The 22,932-nt window shown below is 39.2% G+C and overlaps 1 protein-coding gene across 1 annotated transcript in view; it reads left to right on the top strand.

The window, feature by feature from the left end:
* ntsr1 (neurotensin receptor 1 (high affinity)) overlaps positions 1-22,932 on the top strand; it is a 65,292-nt gene that overhangs the window by 13,698 nt on the left and 28,662 nt on the right. Inside the window, exon 2 of the mRNA XM_051425826.1 lies at positions 19,540-19,741. Coding sequence (XP_051281786.1) covers positions 19,540-19,741 — 202 coding nt within the window. The remainder of the gene's footprint in view (positions 1-19,539; positions 19,742-22,932) is intronic.

The raw sequence follows: 22,932 nt of genomic DNA, 5'->3' as shown, positions 1-22,932 counted from the left end.
ACAGTAGTGCAAACATGAGGTCAGGACTTGTAGAAAATATCTAGTTGGGATTTATCTGAAAATATTAAAACTGCAATTTAAATTGTGATTATTTAGTTTAAAGAGCAATCTGTATTTGTTGTCCAAACAGTATACTGTTTAGACAACAAATAGCAAGATCACAAAATTATCTTTTTTTTTCTCAGTTTTTGGAATTGAACAATGTAGATGCTTGTTGTTGGGGACCATACAGGTTTGTTTTCCAGAGAAAAGTCAATTTCTAAGTAATCTTGCCTAACTAGAAAGACTGGGCACTTTTGCACTTGCATTAAGATACTAGATTGGTGATATACTTAACATTACTTAATCATTTAAATAAATATAACACCATGTTTGAATGCTGTGATTATAATTAAATAACAGCTGTATATTTGGCCAGTTATGGCAATGACCAGGACCGTTTCTAGCTGTTTGGGGGCCCTATGCGAGGTACTATTTGGGGGCCCCTATTTTTTCAAACTCTGAGGTAGAGATTCCTAACTTTTTCATATATTCTGTGATGATCTAGCAGTATGTTACATTTTAAGAGTAAATCAGGCTAGAGTACATTAATAATTGCCACAGATACAGTATGTTCTTGAAAAATGTTAAATGTAAACTTTGAGGTGGCATAACATAAAAAAGCTTTAACCCACCATTCCAAAACAGTAAAAAATAAATAACTAAACTTACTTAAATACATAAGTATATAATTGACCAGCATCCATGTTATTGCACAATCAATAAAAAATCAATAAAAAAACTAGTTATGTAGTGATATACTGTAGTTGTAGTTTAAAATGAACCATATATAACTGTACAACATCACTACTTTGTGATCAGGATCTGTATGGTCATAGTCTTACGTTCTCCTCCTCAAAACTTCTGCTTCCTGGTCAGAAGCTGATGAAAGTCCCCCTGGCTCTCCTTGAACTGGACCTCTGAAGTAAGAAATTGCTCCTGCAAAGACAAAGCTCCTTAGGTTACCAAGCAATCAGAAGCAAATATTCATATCATATAACTGCAGCTGTGTTGCACTATGCAAAAAATTCTCAATTTGTTTTTATATTAAACATTACAATATACAGTGTCCCTGTTTAAGCATCTACCAGTTTTTTCTGTGTTTATCTCCACATTATACTAGTTAATTAATAAAAATGAAGGTAAATGAGTGATGAGCACCATATGATATAAAGGGAATATGTTTGCATATATCTTGCAGTGCATTACAAAGTGGACAACTAGCAGTCCTATGCAGTACAGGACACTTTAAATGTACAGGTTTGTTCAAATTAGTAAACTACATTGTCACAATATATATGCTAGTAAATTTGGCAAGGGGAATTCAACTAAGCAGATTTGTCCAGTAACCAAACCACAGTAAATAAAAATACAATAGAGAAAAGAATTGGAAAATATTTTATAGCACAGTGATCATTTAAAACTCATAGTGCTATATGAATAATCCACTGCTATACTGCTACTACTACTACTAACGTTACTACTAAAAGTAACAATAATCAGTCTGATAATAATTGGTTTTATTTACAAAATAGTAGCACAGGTCTATGCTTGAGACACATTTATTTGAGCCTTTTTGTAAAGCAAACTCTGGATAAAGCTGACTTTATTTACATACAAACAAACAATCATAGCCCGTTAGCTGAGGTAGCTAACACTTATCTGAGGCTAGCTGAGCTAGCCAGCATGACAAAAGTAACAAACTAACTTGTTCAGAAGTTGGCGTTATGTGTCCCCCTCCACCCCACATCAAATGCCTTACCTTTATCCTGTGATCGTTTTTCTTCATCGGTTTTCTTCTTTTTGCGTTTCTCTGCACCAGATGCATAAGTACGTTTCGATGACATTGTAATTAGTGTCTACCGTTATTCTCATCACTTCAGTGGAAGGTGGGCGGCTGTCAATCATCCTGTCAGACCTGTCGGCAGACGTCACGATTACCCCACGAACACTTACATGCTTTGAAAATAAATGCATAATGAATGCATGCAATACATGCAAATAAAGACAGGTACTTTTAATTCTCCAAAATATAATAAAATATGAGGCTGAACTTGCAGTTTGGGAGCCCCCTGGTGGCTGCGGGGCCCTATGCAGCTGCATAGTCCGCATATATCAAGAAACGGCTCTGGCAATGACAAACTTCTGTTAGCTCCAATCTGTTAGTGTTAAGATATCTGAGTGATGACAACTATTGTTACAGTTGAACGTTCTCCTCTGGAGCTGTTTAAGCTAACGTAAATGTTAACCTCACAGACTGACATAGCACTGCATATAATTGTGTATCATCAGCATAAGATTGGTAAGATACATTGTACTTTTGTATGATGGATCCAAGTAATGGGCCTAGAACTGAGCCTTGTGGGACACCACAACAACTGTTACACCTTCCACTTGTATGGTTGTTGAGAGACAAAGATAATGTCCTACCTGTTTATATAGGAGAAAAGCCAGTTAATGACATGGCCTGAGAGGCCAACTGCATTTTCTAATGAGTAAAATGTTGTGGACGATGGTGTCAAAGGCTGCAGTCAGGTCCAGCAACATGAGAATGGAGGGCTTGCCTGCAGGACTGTTGATTTTTAGATAACTGATTACTGTGGTTAGTCCTGAAGCCACATTGTTACATATAATACGGATTGTGCAGTGATAGGTAACTATGCAGCTGTTTGTAGACACCCTTTTCATATATTGTGCTAAGGAAAGGGATATTGGAGATTGTTCTTTAGTTGCTTATCACTCATGGGTCTAAGTTGTTCTTTCAGGTTTTGGTTGCTTATGGTGTAATAATAGAATGCCTGAGAGATGAGGGACTCCAGATTGTAAAGAACTGTTTACAATATTTAATACTTAATTTGACAGACAGTGGAACACACACAAAAAAAATATTGTGGGAACTGGATTGAGGGAGCCGAGAAGTGGAGGTTTATCTGCTGTATCACCTCTTCTAGTTCACAGGAGGTTGTAGGTGAAAAACTACATTGTGCCTACGGTGGTGTGATGATGACGGGGAGATGGACCAGATCCATTGGTTTGTAAAGTTTTTATATGAGAGACTTTTTCTAGGAAAAAATGCAGATTCATGACAGTTCATTGATGAGAGAAGCTCAGAAGGATTCAGCAGCTTCTCAGTGGCAAAGAATAGTAAATTGAGCATTGTTATGGTTATCATGTATTATCTGGGAAATGTAGGGTTGTCTGGAAAGCTTAATTTTTTTGTTATAGCTGCATTTTTAAAGATTTTGAGGTGAACCAGCCGCTTGATCTTCTGCCACTTACGCTCAGCCTTTTGGCAGGCTCTCTTTAGCATTTTTTACTGTTTCTCCATTTCTTCAAGGGGCTTTTGGCATGTATTTATTGTGAGTGTGCCCTGTAAAATGTGAGAAATCAAATTATTCTAGCAGATCAGTAAACTGTTTTGTCCCCTGAGATGACAATGCAGTAAAATTTGATTGAAATCATAGGGGTGTGCATCTCTCTATTTAAGATGATCCAATATCTATCTAGATACATGGGCTACGATACAATTCAGAGACGATGCATTTTAATAATCAATAAATAATAATAATAATCATATATATCATCATAAATATCAATATATAATTAATCAATTTGGTGTGATTTGATGTAATCTGATTTATTTTCCTTTCTAATTCAAATAAGCCACAATAAAAGTGGAAAAGTTTGTTTATTGCTTTTCCAATAGACACAGACAGAAAGACTTTCTGCAAACAGTGTTTAATAACTGTGTCTTGTGTGTTGTTGCTTGTGCTAGCTGAATTAGCATCTGCAGACTCCTCGTCACCTGCACAGGTATCACCATGCCGTCTCACCTGGTGAATGATAAGATCTGTCGTGCTACCACTGTACTTAACTGCTGTCCAACAGATCTTACAAATTCCTTCCTTCCTTCTTATATAATTCAAATGTCTTCCAAACTTCAGATTTTATTGACTTGTATCTGTAAGACTTTACACCCTTCTTCTAAGAAGCCATGTTTGAGTTTAGGAGGATGATACAGTGTAAGTAGTGTATGGGAAACAGATTTACAAACAGCAGCCACATATTCAAAAGATGACAAAATTGCAAAAGAAATATTGTTGCAGCTTAAATGATAGAGGGCAGCAACCCTCTATTCTGTGGATGATGAGATTTGGCCTGCAGCTGAAAAAAATAAATCCTCTCTTGGTTGTTAGCTTTGCATTCAGAGGCAGTCCCTGAATAGTTGACCCAAAATAATCCTTCGTTATCATAATTCATAATGTTCATAGGGGCTTCTTGGTTCAAGTATTTTCATCACATCTGGTTGAGTTCTTGATTAATCCACATTCTCATAACTCCTAGGGTCAGTTTCAATTTAGAAGTGCAATGTTTAACATTTTCTTTAATATTTTAACTTGTAGTTTAATAATGTAACTCCATATACCATATTAAAAAACTGAAGAGACTGAGGTCAGTAGCATTGAGGCCTCAAGCGCTATCTCACAGATGTGGAATTGTAAGTGAAACTGGCCCAAATAAAGGTAACACTTCTCATAACCCCTTTACTTCTTCCTATCACATATGTCCCTATCTGCCACCCTCCCAGCATTTTCTGGGGAGAACATGTTGAAGGTGATTTTTCCATCAGCTCATTTTACCACCTGCCATTGCCAGAAACTCTGGAAACTCTAGCTCAAATTGAACTGAAAGAAGAGTAGCACATTGTTCCTCATTTGTTCAATCCCTCTTGTTGTCATGAGGCCATGCGGCACATTGTCCACAAAATGTAACCTGGTGGCACACACTGCATACTGGAACATATGGGCCAGAAAAGGCAGCAGATGTTGCATACAGTCATTACACAGCTACAGTGTACTCTCGAAATGAATATGGTGGTAATTTATTAATTTATAAAGTGTTACACTTAGCACCTTTGTGGCAAAAAAACAGGTGGTTGACGAGATCTCAGGCTGGCCTGTGCAGTATTTTAACCTCTGATTACTCGTCAGTCCTAAAGTATGAAGCTTATTGATCACAAATACCCTTAATAACCCTGCCTAGTTAGTAAATAAACATCTTCAAAACTTAAAACAACAACTTGGGGTTTCTGCTAAACCTCAATGTTGTCATACACATAACTGTATAAAGTGACTCTCAGCAGTCTTCTTTTAAACATCCTTCCTGGCTACAGTATATCCGGTCACGTTGTGTTTGATTTTCCTCTTCAAAAGAAGCCAGTCCAGATCCCTCTGGATCAGAGGCAGAACAGAGCCTCTGTTATGTTTACATCCTCACAGCAGCAGTAGCTGAACACATCACAAATGGAGCTTTGGCCTTGCAGACAAAATCCAGTACACTTTTTCAGCTCTGTTGTTCCAGAATGGAGGTACTTTATAACCAACCAACCTGTAATCGACAGAGGTGAACTTATAATGACAGAATGCACACATAATGTAACCAAATATTTCTTATGGAAAAATGTATCTTCTACAGAGGGCAAAGTTTTTTTTGGGGGGAAATTATGAAAAATTGTCGTTTTAATGAGAAAAAAGCTTTGATAGAGTTATCAAGATATGACGTGACCAGCTCAACAACAGCCGCTGTTTGTCTCAGTCTAATAAAATAAAATATTTTTTTCTCTTAGTCTGGCCCTAATACTCGTCACTCAGTACCACAGTTTAGTAATGATTTTTTTTTAAATGAGTAGGCCAATCTTTGAATGCCCATTAGTAGCCTGACTTTGATCATATTCAGGATATGATGCTTACACTGAACATGAAAAACCTAGTTATTCATATCCCTACATGATCATAACAAAATACAGTTTCTTACCATCGGTGCAGGAGTGTCTTGAATGCTGAACATCTCAGCTCATTTCTGTACCAAGAGAGACTCATCGGAAACATGGATTAGGTGTAGGTAGGTAGACCACAGTATCCAGTATTTTAGCCAGCTCTCGGGTTGGCAATGTCGTCATCTCATCAACTACTGGATGGATTGCCATGGAGTTTTGTAGACAGCCATGTCAGGATAAATCCTAATGACTGTACTGATCCCTTAATGTAGTGTCACCAGAGGGTGAAAGTTTAATACTTAGGTTTATGACTTCATTCCTACAAAGCTAATAATAATAATAATAATAAAATAATAATATTAATAATTATTAATAATATTCAGAAATAATAATTTCGGAATATTAAAGACACTGTACAATATAATATGATATTCTCATCAGCCTCAGCTTTGTATGTGAAACTAATAATTATTATCATGTTAGCATGTTAGTAAAAACTTTTTTCATGTTATTACAGCTAGCATATTTTCTCACAACCGTGATAAGGGCTAATCCAGGTTTAGGATACTCCAAAAACTCAATTATATATAATTATATATATCCATATATATAAGTCTGAGAAGCTATTTTGACTGACTACTGCTAACATGACCTAGCAGGTAGCTTGCCAGCTATAGTAGTTCATAAATTAACTGTGTAAGTAGTCACTTTGTTACCAAGTGGATTAAATCTGCTGTCACTTTCTGGTGTAACTAGGCCTTAAGTTTTGTTTACTGTAATAATGTAACGTTATGATTACGCTCAGGCTGTGGTTTGTTTGAGTGCTAACAGAACAGCAAACAAATTGCTTGTCTTCTTCCGTTCTGCATCAGTAACCAGACCACAATATATATGGGCTATCTGATAGAAGCTATGTGAGGGTAAGGGGGTGAGAGTAGATTTGCATAACACAGTTGTTCATTACATTTTAAATAGTTCACAAATTGCATTGTAAGTGTGTGATGAAGTAGGCCTATCATTGCAGGTCATTGTGAAAACATATTTGGGTTCTCCGCTCTGTGTGACAAGAGTCAGATGTGTTTACATCAGTGATTGCATCTGCGTGCAATTATAAAACACCACACGACACGTGGCATCTAGCCTGTGCAGAGACCCTTGTCTAAACAATGTCACCGTGATGCTAATATTTGGATTATCCCCTGCTGAAAGTGAGATAGATGTTTATGTAGATATGAAGTACCAGCAAATGAGCTGTGTGCCGGAGGAAAAGATAAAGCGGCTCTCTACTAGTATACAAACACTCACTAAATGGCAGTTAGTTCTTTAAGGGTAATAATTCTTATAAATGATTTTATGAAAGGCCAGTACAAGTTTTCAAGGGATGAAACCAAGGACAAACAGTCCTTTTGTTTGGGTTGTCTTGCAAACTTTCACTGTAGGAAGTCACTTTCTGGGCAATAAACAAGACAAAAGATTCCTTTTTTTTCCACTAGGGACAGGAGGATATTTCAGTCCAAGCCTTGAAACAGAATTGTAACTCTTAAGCATGTTATAATGACAGATGATTTTTCCAGAATCAGTCATACCCCACCTGCTCATGCTCATTCTTTCTTTGCACACCTTTGACTTCATCAGCCCTGATATGCTGTCTGTCCTGACAATGGCTCCTCCTACATCCCTTATTTGTATCCGTCCTTGCTTCTTGATCTTATGACTTGTAAGATCAATCCACCGTTATGAAGGACTTATTAATGCAGTCTTATTTATGCCTTGATTAGCAGGGATCAAGGAGGGATCCTCAAAGAGGCTTGGGCTTGGATACATGAGAAGAGCCTTTGCAGATCTCTTTTATCAGATAAAACTACCTACCTAACCATGGTGGTACTCTCTGTGGCTTCCAAGCAAGTCATCCTCCTAGAACTCACCCTCCTAAGAGGAAGAGGGCAAAGTATGCGGAGCTGGTGAAACAATGCCGCAGCAACGGATAGCAAGCAATGTTCGAGCCCTTTGAGGTATGTTAAGGGTTTGAAGATCAATTCTTCTGCAGGACCTACAACTTGCTCAGCATCATCGCAGCCAGCTGGCGAAGAGGCCATCACAATGGTCACTAAGGCATCTGAAATCACTGTGGATGTGGATTAGGAGAGGAGAGTGGACTGTGTGGACAGAAGCCAGGGCTTGGTCAACCTGGACGAAGGTGTCTGATTGCTGAAAGACCGAAAACACTCCCAGATAACAAGCTTGCTAACTGACTCTCTAGCTCTCTTTTCCGGTAGAGGTAGGCGAATAAAAAAAATCTAATTTAGGAAAACTGTCATAGTATAAAGAACACACCACTGTATGAATAAAATAAGAGATTAGTTTTTTTTATGCGACCAGAACAGTGGGATCTGCATTTGTGTTTATCACAGTTGTTGTAACATCATAGCCCTTCGTTTAGGTTTATACTACTGCTCTTGGCGGTCTCAAACATTGATACAGTGTTTTTGAGAATCGATATTGTAAAATAAAACACTGCGATACAATATTCTTCTATATTTTCTCACACCCCTAATATAACTAGGCCTTAATATTACACCTGTCCATATTACTCAGTTGTAGTGACCATAGTGCAAAACTACAGGTTTATTGATTGCACTTTTATTTACATTATGTCTCCCCAGAAACCCTACAACAAAATAAGAGCGGATGAGACGGTTCTAAAAACTTTCTGTTGTATCCAAAATCTATTATAGTGGGAGTGAAGAAAAGGTTTGAGTGAACATGGCAGCGATAGCGTAGTTATTTAATGTTATTCCTCAGTCATTTGGGAGTAAATTGACTTTGTGTGTGTTCTCCCTTCTCTGCTCCTATCTTATTGAAAGGTGAGGAGTACAGCCGTTTCATTGCCTCGCCATGGTCATTCTAGCAACTGAAGGCAGACAAAGATAAAACTGTATAAACTGTTTACTTACTATGATGTAAGCAAGAATATAAAACATTTCTGAAGAATGCACAGTATGTCCTTTAAGGCCAAACTATATTATTGTGTAATGGCAATTGAGTCCAGAGAGCATGGGACAGAGAAATGTGTGGTTACGTACTAAATGACGTATAGTATGAGGTTCTGGTAAACAACATCAGTCATTTGAAACATACTTTAATTGAATATGACTGTAGGAAGAAAAAACTGAATTATACTTTTGGACTGAATTTTCTGCCATGCCATTTTTCTATGACATAAACAAAGTAACATTTTTTAAACAGTGGCAGGCAGAGGTTGTTGTCTCAGTTGTAAAAACAAAGATGAATGGCACTACCAGCAAATTAGTTCTTCGTCTCAAGTAAGACTCACAATGAGAAATTGAGTTGTACGCACTTGAATATAATTAGAAAATTTGCACACTCTCTCAGGGGGACAATGATGCTGTCATCTGCACCACTGCCACCACTGCCAATATGCTCCTGGAACACATTTGCAAGTGATTTTGTCTATAATTGTTTCCCAGTAGAATTTCAGTATAGTTCTGCATTAAGTTACATTAACTGTGTTTACAAGCTATATGGGCTTTATACCATAGTCTGGGTGAATACTCACTCCTGATTGAGTGCAGGGTGTCCATTAGGTAAGGGATAATGCCCAATAATGCGAGATGAGGTGCCTATTATCAGCTCCTGCACATCGGAGGGTTCTGGCCTCCACGTCATCCATTACCTACCCATCTTAATACCTGGATGGATAATCATTACCATCCCTTAAGGTTCTAATGCAAAGGAAACATTGTTCACTACTTCAGTAAATAGGACAAACTATGAATACGACTTCATGAACCCTAGCTCATGTGTACTGACAGCCGATGTTGGATCGGTCAGTGAGCAAATTTGTTAGTAACGGGACAAAAAGTTCACACAATTTCTCCAAATTATGTATTTGTGCAAGATAGCTAATATGAAAGCTTCCTCCATTCCTCCAATTCTGACTTTCCGTTCCCTCAGAGGTCAGCACTGACCAAATGACTTGCTATTGATCACAAATTCACATGTCAAAATTTAGATATTACAATTACTTCTCCCTCGCTAGCGAATGCACTGAATAAACACAGTTCAGATTTAGATGACCGTGTGGCGTTAGAGAACATTGAGCACATTACAATAGGATACATTTTTACATTGTAGAAAAACCTGTACTTTATTTCACATTGTTGTTACAGGCGTGGCTGTAATGTGTACACACTATGTTCCTATTGCACACCAGTGAACATTAATTTCACTTTGGGTATATGAGTTCACTATGCACACTACTGGAAAAGTCATGCTTCAGCAAGTACTCTCAGACCATTCCAGACAAACTGTAGCTGATAGATAAATATTAACACTGTCTTATCGATACGGACAGCTCACAGGCATGAAAGCAAGGCTGTTAACATGGAAAAAGCGTGTACTGTCTCTGGTGAGACTTGAGGTGAAATCTAAGCGGGGGCCAAGATCTGACGAAGGTGTGAAGCATGGTGATCAAAACACACCGTGGAAAGGGCAGGTGGAGCTTTGTACTTGTATTGTTCTTGTCAGTGTGTGTGTGTGTGTGTGTGTGTGTGTGTATGCTGCAATCTGTCTGTCTTTGTCCCTGTTGTTAAATTTTTATATAGCACAACTGAGTGAGATGTCAGGCAGGCTGAACGGAGAAAACAAGGTATATATTAGAAAACAAAACATACATAGGCTTCTCTGCCATCCTCCTTCTAACTATCAAAAAGTTTAACAGTGATTGAAAAATCAGCAGGGCTTGAAGACTGAGGCAAGAAATTGGTTGCAAACATTTATAGGTTGTTTACCCTCATCTCCGGTAATTGTTTTGTCTAGTGCTGCATCATTAAGTGACATCTCATCAAAAGAGTCATGTTGGCTGACACACACAGCCCCACTGTGTGCATCATTTATTCTTCAAGCTGAATCGCTCATTCTCATTCTCATGTATGTCTCTGTCTCGATATGTGCATCCTGGTGTTTTATTAATAAAACAAATTAATATATATATAGTAGGAGTAGCATAAAGGGAACTGAAACCTGAATTTCATGATACAACCCCAGTTGAAATATGTCAAAAAACTACCTTGAGAAGAAGTTTATTGCTTCCTATTATGAGTAAGCTCCTAGAAGGTCTGTTTTTAGTTCAAATTGCCTGCTTTAAAAGATATCCCAGGTGAACATTTTTGCCAGAAGGCAGAGCGTGTGAGCTTCTCAACATGTGTTACAAAAGCATTAGCACTCTTGTTTGCTGTGAGCTGCTCCCCCACACCCCCATCAGTAGTCAAATCATGTTTCCAGTTGCAGAGTTTCTTGGTGTACACCCACACATTAAAATCTGAGCAGAGCATAGCTGCGGCTGTGTAGATAGCAAATTATAATGCTTTGGGGCCCGGTCACACTAGCATTTAAAACAGCAAAATTGAATGGCAAAATCAATTAATCTCTTAACTGCTCCACAAAACAGGAATGGTTTATAGATAAATATCAGACAAGAGCTGAATAAGCTGTGTGTACTTATTGTACTCTTACCAGAGGAGCTAACTGCCCATTGTTAGTAACATAGTTAGATCAGCTTTTGTGCTAACATGACTCACAATCTTGGGCAAGTTACTTAAAAAATGTAATGAATTACTTGAAGTAAGTAATGCGATTAAACGCCAGGTGCAAATTCACCCTCATGGCTACAGTGCTATGAAACCAAAAGAAAACTGATCAAAATAACGTAAAAAGTCAGAATTTATGCTTTGTCAGGTCTGTCCACAAAACAAAGGGAGAGGTAAAAAAATCAGGCCTACCTCCCTTCATATATTACCCTCCCCCCTTTTCCCCTCCCTTAAAGGTCCAGTGTCTAACATTCCAGAGGATCTATTGGCAGAAATGGATTGTAATATTTAGTGGTATTTTTACATTAGTGTAAATCCTCCTCAGTATAGTTGTGTTCATAATTGTGTTTCCGTTACCTTGGAAAGACACTGCGCCTTCCATGGAGTTCTATAGTACAACAACACAGGGACTGTGTGGGCCTGATCATTGTTGCTTGCACCTTTCATTTTTAGTTTCTTCCTTGTGACCTTCTACCATTCTTTACTGCTGAATGCTGAGTGATAAAGTACTTCACAGAGACATAACTGAAAAAACTAATCTGCCAACATGTCAACCAAATGTTTGAATATTGTTCATATTTTCCAACTGAGATATAATATATATACTGTGGCTTAGCAGGATGCTGTTGTGCACATCCAGAAGCATACCACAACTGTCCAGAAAACACCCACACAGACACACAAGCATAAAGGGGTAATGATGATGGAGATAGTGCTAATGAAACCAGGATTCAGGCAGAAACTCTCCCCATTCATTACTCACCCTATTTCACCCCCTACAAGCTATCATGAGTGAACCTCAGGGTCAGGGTCAGTGAGGAATTATATAACATTACGACATGTGATGTGTTCATAGAAATAACACAACAACCTATGTTAACATGGCTTGTTAGCTATAGTGGTTTTCTCAACAATGGAGACAGTAATTAAATGGTCACATTTAGAAAAAACATGGCAGTAGTAATTCACACATCCGTTACGATAGCTAGAGTAACTGAACTGGGTGGTGTGTCTGTATTCTAACAGCAGTTAAAATAATACATTGCTCTCTTTCTCTCCCCTGTGTCTGTCTGTCTCTCAGAGGCTGTCAGTGACACTGAGATTACTAGTGTTGACAGTGAGGGTGTGGTGGAAATGCACCTTGGGAGTTGAAGTAGACAGGCCTGTTGTTTAAAGAAGCAGATATTTTCTAACACAGTTGTTCATCTCTTACAGATGGATCTGCCCATTAAGCCGTGGAAGTGCTCTACTGGGGCTTTTCCACTGGCCCTTTTGGCTAATGAAAAAAGAGTCAAACCATTGCGTTTCCATTACCAGTTTAAACGCGATGTGCCATGACTAAAAACGAAGGACCTTTTCCAGTGTCGAGCCGAAGTGCTTTCATCAACTGCTGCCAACCCATGACGACCCCCCTCCCATCTCAGCTCTCAGTTTCTCTGCTTCTGTATCTCTGTGGTCTGAAGTTTAGTTTCCTGTTTGTTCTTTCAGATATCTGCTTCATTTTCCTAGTTCATGTTCGCTTTCAGCTGTATAGGAGTCGGGTTAAGTTAATGCATAAGAAAAATAAAAGATTTTATTGGGAAGAATTTGTAAGAAATTAATGTGTTTATCACTGAATTAGCAAAGCTTAGTTAGCGGCTATTCTTCAATAAAAAATTACTGTACATACCGCAGGGAGGATGGTGGCCTTGTGTATTTGTGCTTTGGAACATAGCCGCTGTGAAACAATCAGAAAATAACGTTTTATTTAATTCACTGCTTTGTTTCCACTAACGAAATCTTGGGTGCCCAAAAAACCCCTTCAACATTACTACTCTATTGCTGTGGGCTTATAATTGACATAACATTTTGACAACGGTTTAGGAAGATTACACAGAGTAAATCTAACTGGAGCTGTCAAAGATTAGAGGGATAAGGATCTTAAAGGGGAACTTGGCAACTATTTCAACTTAATAAACCTGTTTAGAAATCATCTGGATGGTTAAATGGCCTGTTCCGGTGAAAATGGTGACTTTCCCCGCTCCCCCTAGGGTCCCCAGGCGGAAAACCAACCTTGCAACTTTGGGACTACCGTCCCGTTAGGTTGGAAATAGGAAGTATCGTGAGAAGTGAGAACGAGCGAGAAACACAAACTGCTTTACGGCAATTCCACATAAACGCACACGCCCCCCTCAATACCGGTTAGCCACACCGGCTGTAAGATCAAGTGACGATGAATGTATTACCCACCTCAGTAGACATTGCTCCACACGAAAAAAAATTTGCCCGGCAACAAATGCACATCAGCAGCGGTAGAAAGGGGGAGGAGGGTGCCGCAAGTGAGTTTTTTTACGACAGTGTTTTGAAATATACATCCCAGAGCTGTAGGGGGAGCTCGTTGAGAAAACATGCGACAACAAAAGTGAAAACCAGCAAAGAAATGGCTAGAGTTGCCAAGTTCCCCTTTAAGAAAGGGTGTAATCCCCACTGGAAAAGTGGCACCATGACTAGAAAATAAAAAACCCAGCATTGTCTGTAGGTTGGAGAAGGAATGCAGTGCATTCACCTGCACCTCATGCATTAAAAAAAATGACTGGCCGTCCTCCCTCACAGTTAATCTATCTGTGATGGAGGGTTCTTCCGTAAATCAAGTGAGCTCAGTACAGAATGTAGCTTGTTAATCATCATTTTATCTCTTCAGATGATACGAAATCCAGTCTTGTTCCATCTATGTCCTCTAATGATGCTCTTCTGTCTTTTTTCACCAAACACAAATAATTTTATATTATTATATATATAATATTAAATTATATTAATAATTTCGCTGCTTAAACCAATACTGTCCTTCCACGTACCTACAACTATATATGTTAATGCGTGTCTATAGTGTCTCCTGGACATGTTCATTAATAACAAAATCAAACCAAAGAACATTTTGACCTGATGATGGCACTAGATTAAAACTAACACCACCACACTGCTTGGCAGTCTACCCAATAATTGTCAAGGTATTTCCGTAAAATCAAAAATACCAAACTAATGGTTGAAAAGTTATTGGATCATCAAAGTCAACAGCAGCATCTTCTGGCGATCATAAATGTCTGTATTAGGGATGGTATTCCAAAATCCATTGGATACAATTTGGGATGAACTCGGGATGCATTGTTATAATAATTATTATCATTATTATTAGTGGAGGCCCTATCCATGTATTATTTATAAATGACGTGATAGATGCAATGTGAGAGGGACAGGGGGAATTCATACTGTAGCTCATATTGTGAGTTTCATACCGGTTACTTCTACTTGTGCCTGTAGTGTGTCTCTCTCTGATCAGCCCCTCAACTCCATTGGGCACGGCTCTGTGATGTCGTATTGCTGATGTGGTTTGGCTCTGTGCATTTTCCAATCCCACCAAGTGTTTCAGTAGAGCTGATATTCAGAGCGTGTCGCCTGCCTGACGTTGTTTATTTGTGTATTATGTCCTTAAAAAGCATACAAAACGATGTGTTTCTCTGCTTAAAATGTCCTCTTACCTGCCTCTGGCCTGGTGCCACAATATTGATGTAGTGCGAAATTTGATCCAGGTATTTTATTTTGAAAATTGACTGGATTCCCTATGCTTTTCTGTGTTTGAGTTCCTGCCAGTGCGATCTGCTCTGTGCTGCTTGACAGGGGTAAGTCGCAGCTTCTGTCAAAAATAGACTAGATGCGTATTCTACATGGAGCAGAGCGAAACGAAATTTGCTCTGTGGAATTTGGGGGTTGTCAGACACTAGCAGTCTGTTTCCTCTCAGAGCTGTAATCATGATTTTAGCAAGTTATGTAACAATCAGGTAAATTTATATAAATAAAAAGCCAAACTACACAGGTAATTTAAATAAAAAATTGGTAGCAAAAAACAAGGACAGATACAAATATGCACACCCCTGGCGCACACGCTTCCTTGCACAAACCAAGCAAATCACTTAAACACTACAACTGTGTCCACAAACATAGCAGGATGGATTTTTTACCATTAAATTCAAAAAGAAAACAACAGCGTTTCATTAAAATATATTGGTGTTCTTATCAGGGTTGGAAGCAGAACCAGAAAATAGACCCATCACCCACTTTTAGTCACATCCCCCAGAAAAGACAAGTGAGACAAAAGTTGGTTGTATATCACTGGTGACAAGGAGGCAAATTAGAAAAATGGCTTCTCAACGCTCGATAAGGGTTATATATTGTACGCAGTTGAAGCCCAGGCAGCAGTCAGCAAAGGGGACATCAAAGTCCTCTTATCATTTCTGGCCTACAGCACATCAATTTTAAGATTTCATATCTAGATTCAGAATATCAAAATGACAAAATACGACACTTTAAACGTTGAGTTATTTCTCTGTGTGTCACCCTTTCCCCTACAATCATTATTGTCTAATATCTCAATTTCCTTGCACTTCAGTCCCAATTATTCACATTAGCTCTGCCAGTTTTTTGGCTGCTATTCATAATTTTTTCTTTCCACCCAAGCAGGGGGTTTGGTCTCACTCTGAATCCGGGGTTTGCCTCAGTGCTTTTCTTCTGCTCACCTTTTCAACTTTAATCAGTCATCAGTGTCTAGGAGGCAGGGGACCCTCAGAAGTCAGCCAGCTTGTTCATTAACACCATTAACATTTTTCATCCGTGATTATCCCTTGGAACAACAACAGCACTGCATCTGCGTCTGTGTGAGTGAGGAGGTGGAGTGGGAATGCTGTAGGGAAGAACTGAAGTAAAAGCTTTTCCAGTTACATTGATTAAGCAAATATGTACACAAATTAACACCTCACGCACCATGCACGTTTTCTCTCGTACAGCTTCCACATGGTAGCTCTAGCAAGAAGTCAGCTGTCATAATTGATGTCTAGCAGCGTGTCCTCTCTCTTTCTTCCTTTTTTCCTTTCCGCTCTCTTGCTCCGTTCTTCCCTCTCATTAATCCTCACTGCCTACTTTCTTCTCCCTCTTTTATGTTCTATCAGCAGCAAGGCAGCGCACTGTGAAGAAAATGATTTGGGCAAAACTTTCCAAAAGGAATTTTATCAGAGTTGGCACTCAAAATGTAAAATGTAATTTCGTTCAGTGTTTCTCGTGGAACTTTTGAATTGCTTAAAATGACTAGGAAGTCAATATGTTTGTATCGTTCCTTTGCCAGGGAAAACAAAGCAAGCATGAAATACTATTGTTGAATTAATTTAATGAAAGGAGTGCATTACATTGGTTGCAAAAAGGTTTTGTAAAGCACAAAAAGTGGCTCACTCAATTTGTTTTGCTGCAGCCTTAATTTCCCTTATAGGTGTGTCTGTGATTCATCCGACTGCCACAGTTCACCCTCACCTCTTGTGTCCTCCACCACTTTTTTCACCCTGTCTGTCATCCCTCTTTGTCAAGAGGTGTCTGCTTAACCTTTTTTAATGGATTTCCCATGATTTGAAACATTGGTTGCTTTCAAGTAATAATCTGCAATATTTGCATACAAATACATGTTTGCTTTGATGTGACAGTATTCATTCCCACTGACTTCATTATAAAGCTGACGAGAGAGAGAAGAGAGTGACTACATGCAGCAGAGTTTTTGGTTTTATTTATGTAGAATCAATCATCAGCGCTAAATGAGCCACCAGTTTTGTTATTGTTGTTAGGGCTGTTGCAATAACCGCAATAATAAAATGTCAGGCTACCGACAAACCAACCGCAGGAGATGGCAAGCCACGGCTACAACTGCATGGGACGTCACCCATTTCCACCAACAATATCATGGCATTCACTCGTCAATCAATCTTTAACTTTTAGTGATACTGAGCGAAGATTCAGTTAGTTAGCTAGCTAGCGACAGCATGACTAGTTACTGGAGCAGAGTGTGTACGGAAAAAGCAAACCAAAAGCACCTTTAACATTTTAAACACACACTCACACACTGATGGAGAGTTAGTCAAGTCAAAATATATATATATAGCCTAATATCACAAACCATTACTGGACCATTAAGGTTCTACCTCTTGATAGAGCCTTAGTTTTCAGTGCTATGCTGACAACACGCAACTATATGTACACACCAATGTTATTAAATGATATTAATGCTTGGATGACCAGCAAGTACTTAATCAGAATAAGTCCGAGGCTATCCTAATTGTTTCCCCAGCCACATTTCACAAAGTCTTGCGTCTTGATTTGGTTTTATTACATCCTCCGTCGCTGAAATGAAAACTCTTAGTGTAACATTAGACTCTACCCTCTGTTTTGAAATACATATCAAAAATATCACCAAAACTTCATTGTTCCACCTGAAGAACATCTCCGCACTACGGCCCTCTCTTTCCCTTCTCTTTTGTACGGACTCTGATTCATGCCTTTATTAAATTCTCCCTAGATTACTCTAATGTCCTTCTCCTTGCTGTACCCAATCAAGGGTTGAACAGACTACAGTATGTTCAGAATTCAGCTGCAAGAGTCCTCTCCCATACACAGCCCTGGGACCACATCACCCCCATCAGCAACTACACTAGCTCCCAGTTAAATACAGCATTTCTTTTGAAGTACTCACTCCAACTGAAAACTTGCCTCTTTAAATGAGCTTTTCCTGGTTCTTCGCAATGTATTAACGATGAATGTATTCTTTTATCTGTATTATTCATTACTGTTGTTGTTCTATTTTTGCCTGTATTATCTGTTTTTTTCCTTGGATGACAATATGCCTCAAGGGAACTTTACATTCTGTATAGCATACAGCACCCTCTGTCCTTAGACCCTCCATTCTGATAAGGATAAAACCTTTAATGGGGAAAAAGAGGCATGCCCCGTCGTGGGGGACGATGATCCAGGTACAATGGTTCAACGAGAGGTCCCAGGATGGTCAGTAGTCCTGAGTGAAAAAACAGGAGAAGGAGAGACTAGGGAGAGAGAGGGAGATAAGAGAGCGTGAGAGACACTTAGCTTGGCGGATTGTGGCAAACAAAAAGAGCAGAAGGTTAGAGAATTGCAGTGGTTATCGGAAAGTTTGCTGTTCATTTATTGATTTCGTGTTGGCAGACAAACATGGACTATAAATCCTAATGTTAATAGATTCACCGAGACTAAGAAACGACCCGGCGGACGGGTAATTAGCAGGTTCAAGACCTGAGGTATTGAGAAAGTTCAGGCCAGATCCGTTTGCAGCTTAGATTTAAAGGCCATGGAAGGTGCTGGCCTAAACATCGGGAATAATATGGAGTCCCCATGAAGTCAAAATTGATGTTTAAGTGTTTTATCTCATATGCTTCATGCTAAATGTCAACTATATTTAAAAAAAAGTCATTTTGTCTGTATTTTAAAATATTTTTCATGGTATTTTAGAGCTTGCCATTTCCTGAAAAACTATAAAAAGTAGTTGATGACTCATCCCCTGCTTGGGGGTGTATACTAATTTTGCATCCAATGAAATGCTTTCTCGATTATGATGCTGCTGGACTTTATTCACTGGTTTAGGTGATACTGGATCATATTTTATGGAGAAAATATTTAGTTGTTTTCCCTCTGATGTCCTCCGGCTGCTTAGTTTAAACTCAGAACTTACAGTTTCCCAATGGACAGACACCTTTAACTGCTTGCTAAAGTAACATTAGCTAACCCTTAATTAACTGCTGCTAACAGTATTTGCTATTATTGGGCAACAGAACCAGCGAATAATGTCACAGTACTGAGGTCCAAATGGAAGGATTGCTAAGTAGTGCATGCTTGGTGCCGTTAGCTCGATCAGCCGCAGCAACCAACTGCCAGGACAAAGCAGCAAGAAACAACGGCACCTGTCCGGACGCAGGTCAAGCACTGCTGCATAGCAGTGGAGACTAACACACACGAGCGAGTGCCTGGCACTGTCAATCAATATCTGCCCTCCCCACCTGCCTATGTGTAAATATGCGGACCAACAGTGCCAGCTTTCTGTACCCCCCGGCCCTTTTCTATCCATTTAATCATCTTGTGACACCTCAAAGTTATCTTGCAACTCACTGGCAATCCCCTAGCTTGGGAATATTATTATACCACTAATATAGAAGTTCATTGTTGATAATAAATCTTAACTATGATGTTTTTCACTCATGTGAAAGTGGTTACAGCCTTCTGTGTTTTCTCCCTGAACAGGTAAATGCATTCCTGTCCTTTGTGATTCCCATGGTGGCCATATCTGCACTGAACGGGGTCATAGCCAACCAGCTGCTGCGAATGTTCCGCGAGGCAGAGCAAGAGAACCGTGTGTGCATCATCGGAGGAAATCCCACCATTCTGAATGTCACTGTGGAGCCCAACCGCGCTCAGTCGCTTCGGCATGGAGTTCTTGTTCTCCGTAAGTTAATATCTCCCCACTTACACACACACATACTGTACATACAGAAGGAGAGCGGGTTATTTGAATGTGCTCCTCTAAAAGATTTACTGTGTGATATTTTCCAACATATCCCATATCATATCCTACTAGTATATAGAGACCGTTTTGACAACCAGTTTTTTCAGATCGTCTGCAGTATGTCCAGCCATTGCTGTTACCTTCGTTTGTCTGACTGCTATGGTGATGCTGACTGTAAAGCCTCAATGAGCCTGTTTACACCTGGTATTAAGAGCCTTTATAGACCTGGTATCAGAACGTGTCTTGGATGATCTGATCACAAGTGGACAGCTCTAAATTCAAGTTAAACATCCACCAAGACATACTGTGATCTGAACACTGAAACCACTTGCCGAGGTGGTCTGGGACGCATTTGATCACATATCTTTTGAAGTGCAAGTGCTAATGCATCCATTTGAAGTGCAAGTGCTAATGCATCCTGTGCCACAATGAAGGACCGCCCATTCAACTGACATCCTGTAAGTACAAATTAAACATGCTGTCTGCTTGGTTCACTGTAATGCAAATCATGTGCTTGGGCTCTGTTACCTGCTGAGATAAACGGCTGGTGTCTGTGAACACGCTGTCTGTTTCAATTGATTTGACCACTGAACTAGTCATTGCAATATCCCCAGACTCCCTTTTCTGCTGACAGCGCAGGTAAAAAGCCTGTGTGTCGTTGAACTTAAAAAAAGAGTAATAATGGACATTGACTGAGTGGGGTACAGCCCTATAGAACAGGGAAGTCAGATCAGATCATAAGCACGTGGAGACACATTCTAATACCAGGTAAAAACAGGCTCAATGTGACATATCTCACAGGGCTAGTTGGTGAACTACTGTGGCTAACCGCCAACACACCAGCCAGCCAGTACATGCTAGCGTTGATGATCAGGGGCGTATTACTGTGCGATCGCTGTCACGCAGTTTTTAATGGACATAATGAACTAACAAAGTACACACTTTGACTTATTCAAGGAAAACACAATCAGCAGATGGAATTTTGAATAGTTGTTTTTGAAATTGGGCTGAAATGACATTCTATCATAAAAACTCCTGGGGTTGGTTCATTTGTTTTCACACCACAAACAATCTGTCCCAGAGTCTGCCTGAGGGGGACAGAGACCACCCTCTTTGTGTTTTGTCCCACATCTGTGTGTGTGATTGCTGTGTTCACATATGCCCAAACAAATCACACCAATGGGGTAAACGCTCTCTGTTTCAAAACAGCTGCTCCAAACAAGACACGTGAATACCCACCACCCCATTATCCTTACCCCTTCCACTCTGCACTGTTTTTCAGAGACTGCAAAGGGCTAGAGTGAAGATAACAGTATCAACTAGATGACTACGTGAAACGCATCCATTGTTACCAACCATGTCATGCTAGCATGTCGGAAGAGGGGCTAAATAATGCAAAAAAAATAGGCTAAATCTTTACCAGGAAAACCTGGTAAGGCCATTTTCAAAGGGATCCTCTGTATTCTGATGGTTGCAATCTGCAACTTCACCGATAGATGCCACTAAATCCTACACACTGGTTCTTTAAGCCTTGAAGATCTACCAGAAAATAACCTTTTTGTCTGCTCTTGAGTACACGCAACCACGCAGCATGAGAAGCAGACAGCATGATCAGTCAGCATTTATTTACACATTCACACTTTAAAGATATCAAGACCTTATACATTACTGCAGTCGCTCCATTAAACTGTCAGTGAGCTGCACTTCACTCACTCCAACTGCGCAAATGCTCCAGAAGCACCATATTCATTACTGTTATCTAGTCAGTGATGCAGCGGTAGGAGTGATCCCAGTCAGTGGCTGATTTATTATCCAGTCAGAACCCACAGACACTGTCTACCAACCTCCCTCAAATCATACTGCAACAATAACACTTATGATATTACTATTGTTTAGAGTTAGGCCTACTACATTTTCATAATTACTCAATTCTAAGCCATATTTACAACCTGGACAATCATTTTACATGCAGCAAAATATTTATCATTTGATATGTGATACCAGGAGATCAGATATTTGAGTAGTGTTACTATAAAAAAGGACAGAGGCATATTTGCAGTTTCAAGCTTTTGCTTTTACTCATGAGGAGCCGAGCCACCATGAGGTTGAATGAATTGCCATCAAGATGATATACGCATATTCATTAAGTTCTGGTGATCCACTGACTTTAAGTCACCAACAGGTCAAAGTTTCCCATCAGCCTCAACTGTGTTTTTGTGTTTATTGCTAATAAGCAATTGTTAGCATGCTAAAATGCTGAACTAAAGATGGTGAACATAGCATTAACATTATATATGCTGAACATCAGCATGTTGGTGTTGTAATTGTGAGCATGTCAGTATGCTGTCATTAGCTTTTAGCTCAAAAGCACACCACGCACGGTTGTAGGCGTGTCCATACTACACCAACCATACTACATATTAAGTCTAGGTAGGTTTTTAGTATACACGTTCTAAAAAAAATAGCCTCAAACAAGACAGAATGCATATTAAATATGGTTGATTTTTGAGTGTGCTGTTGATGGATGGACAATAGTTAAAACTGCAAGCAACAATGAGCAGGTTTCAGGCTTCAACAAAGCTGAGCAAGTCACTTCTGCTAGTTTAATTCAGTTTAAAGGAGTGAGACCAATCACACGCACTTTCATCATTACAAATTATTACAAAGATACATGTTTTTGGGATGCCCCCTATGGGGCTTGATCAAATTGCTTTGACACACCTCCTTTCCAGTGAATGAAGATATCTATCAGGATTAATGATGAGATAGACAAATGGTCAGTGAGTTATGGCCAATTTCCAACTAAGCCCTGACGTTTTTTGATCGATGGATTCAACTTGCCTCCATTTCCCTTTGTGCATTGAGCACAGATTTAATAGTTTTTGAAGTCTGCAGTGTGGATAATTGTGAAACAGCCGTAGAAAGATCATGGAAAACAAGTATTAAAAGCAAAGTGTTAACACTGCTCTGATCTCAGTTTGATTGACGTCTGACAATACATATACAGTATTGTGTCATTTCCTGTTAGTAAGTGGTTAGGGTTTTTGTTTGTTTTTTGGTTTAGTTTTTAAGTGCTGTATACTAAGTACTAAACAATATACTATGACAGCAGTTCCCAACCTTTTTTTTTT

Source organism: Dicentrarchus labrax, unplaced genomic scaffold, assembly GCF_905237075.1.
Source record: "Dicentrarchus labrax unplaced genomic scaffold, dlabrax2021, whole genome shotgun sequence".
Lineage (NCBI taxonomy): Eukaryota > Metazoa > Chordata > Actinopteri > Moronidae > Dicentrarchus > Dicentrarchus labrax.
The sequence above is the reverse complement of the archived record's forward strand: the minus strand, read 5'-3'. Positions and strand labels throughout refer to the sequence as shown.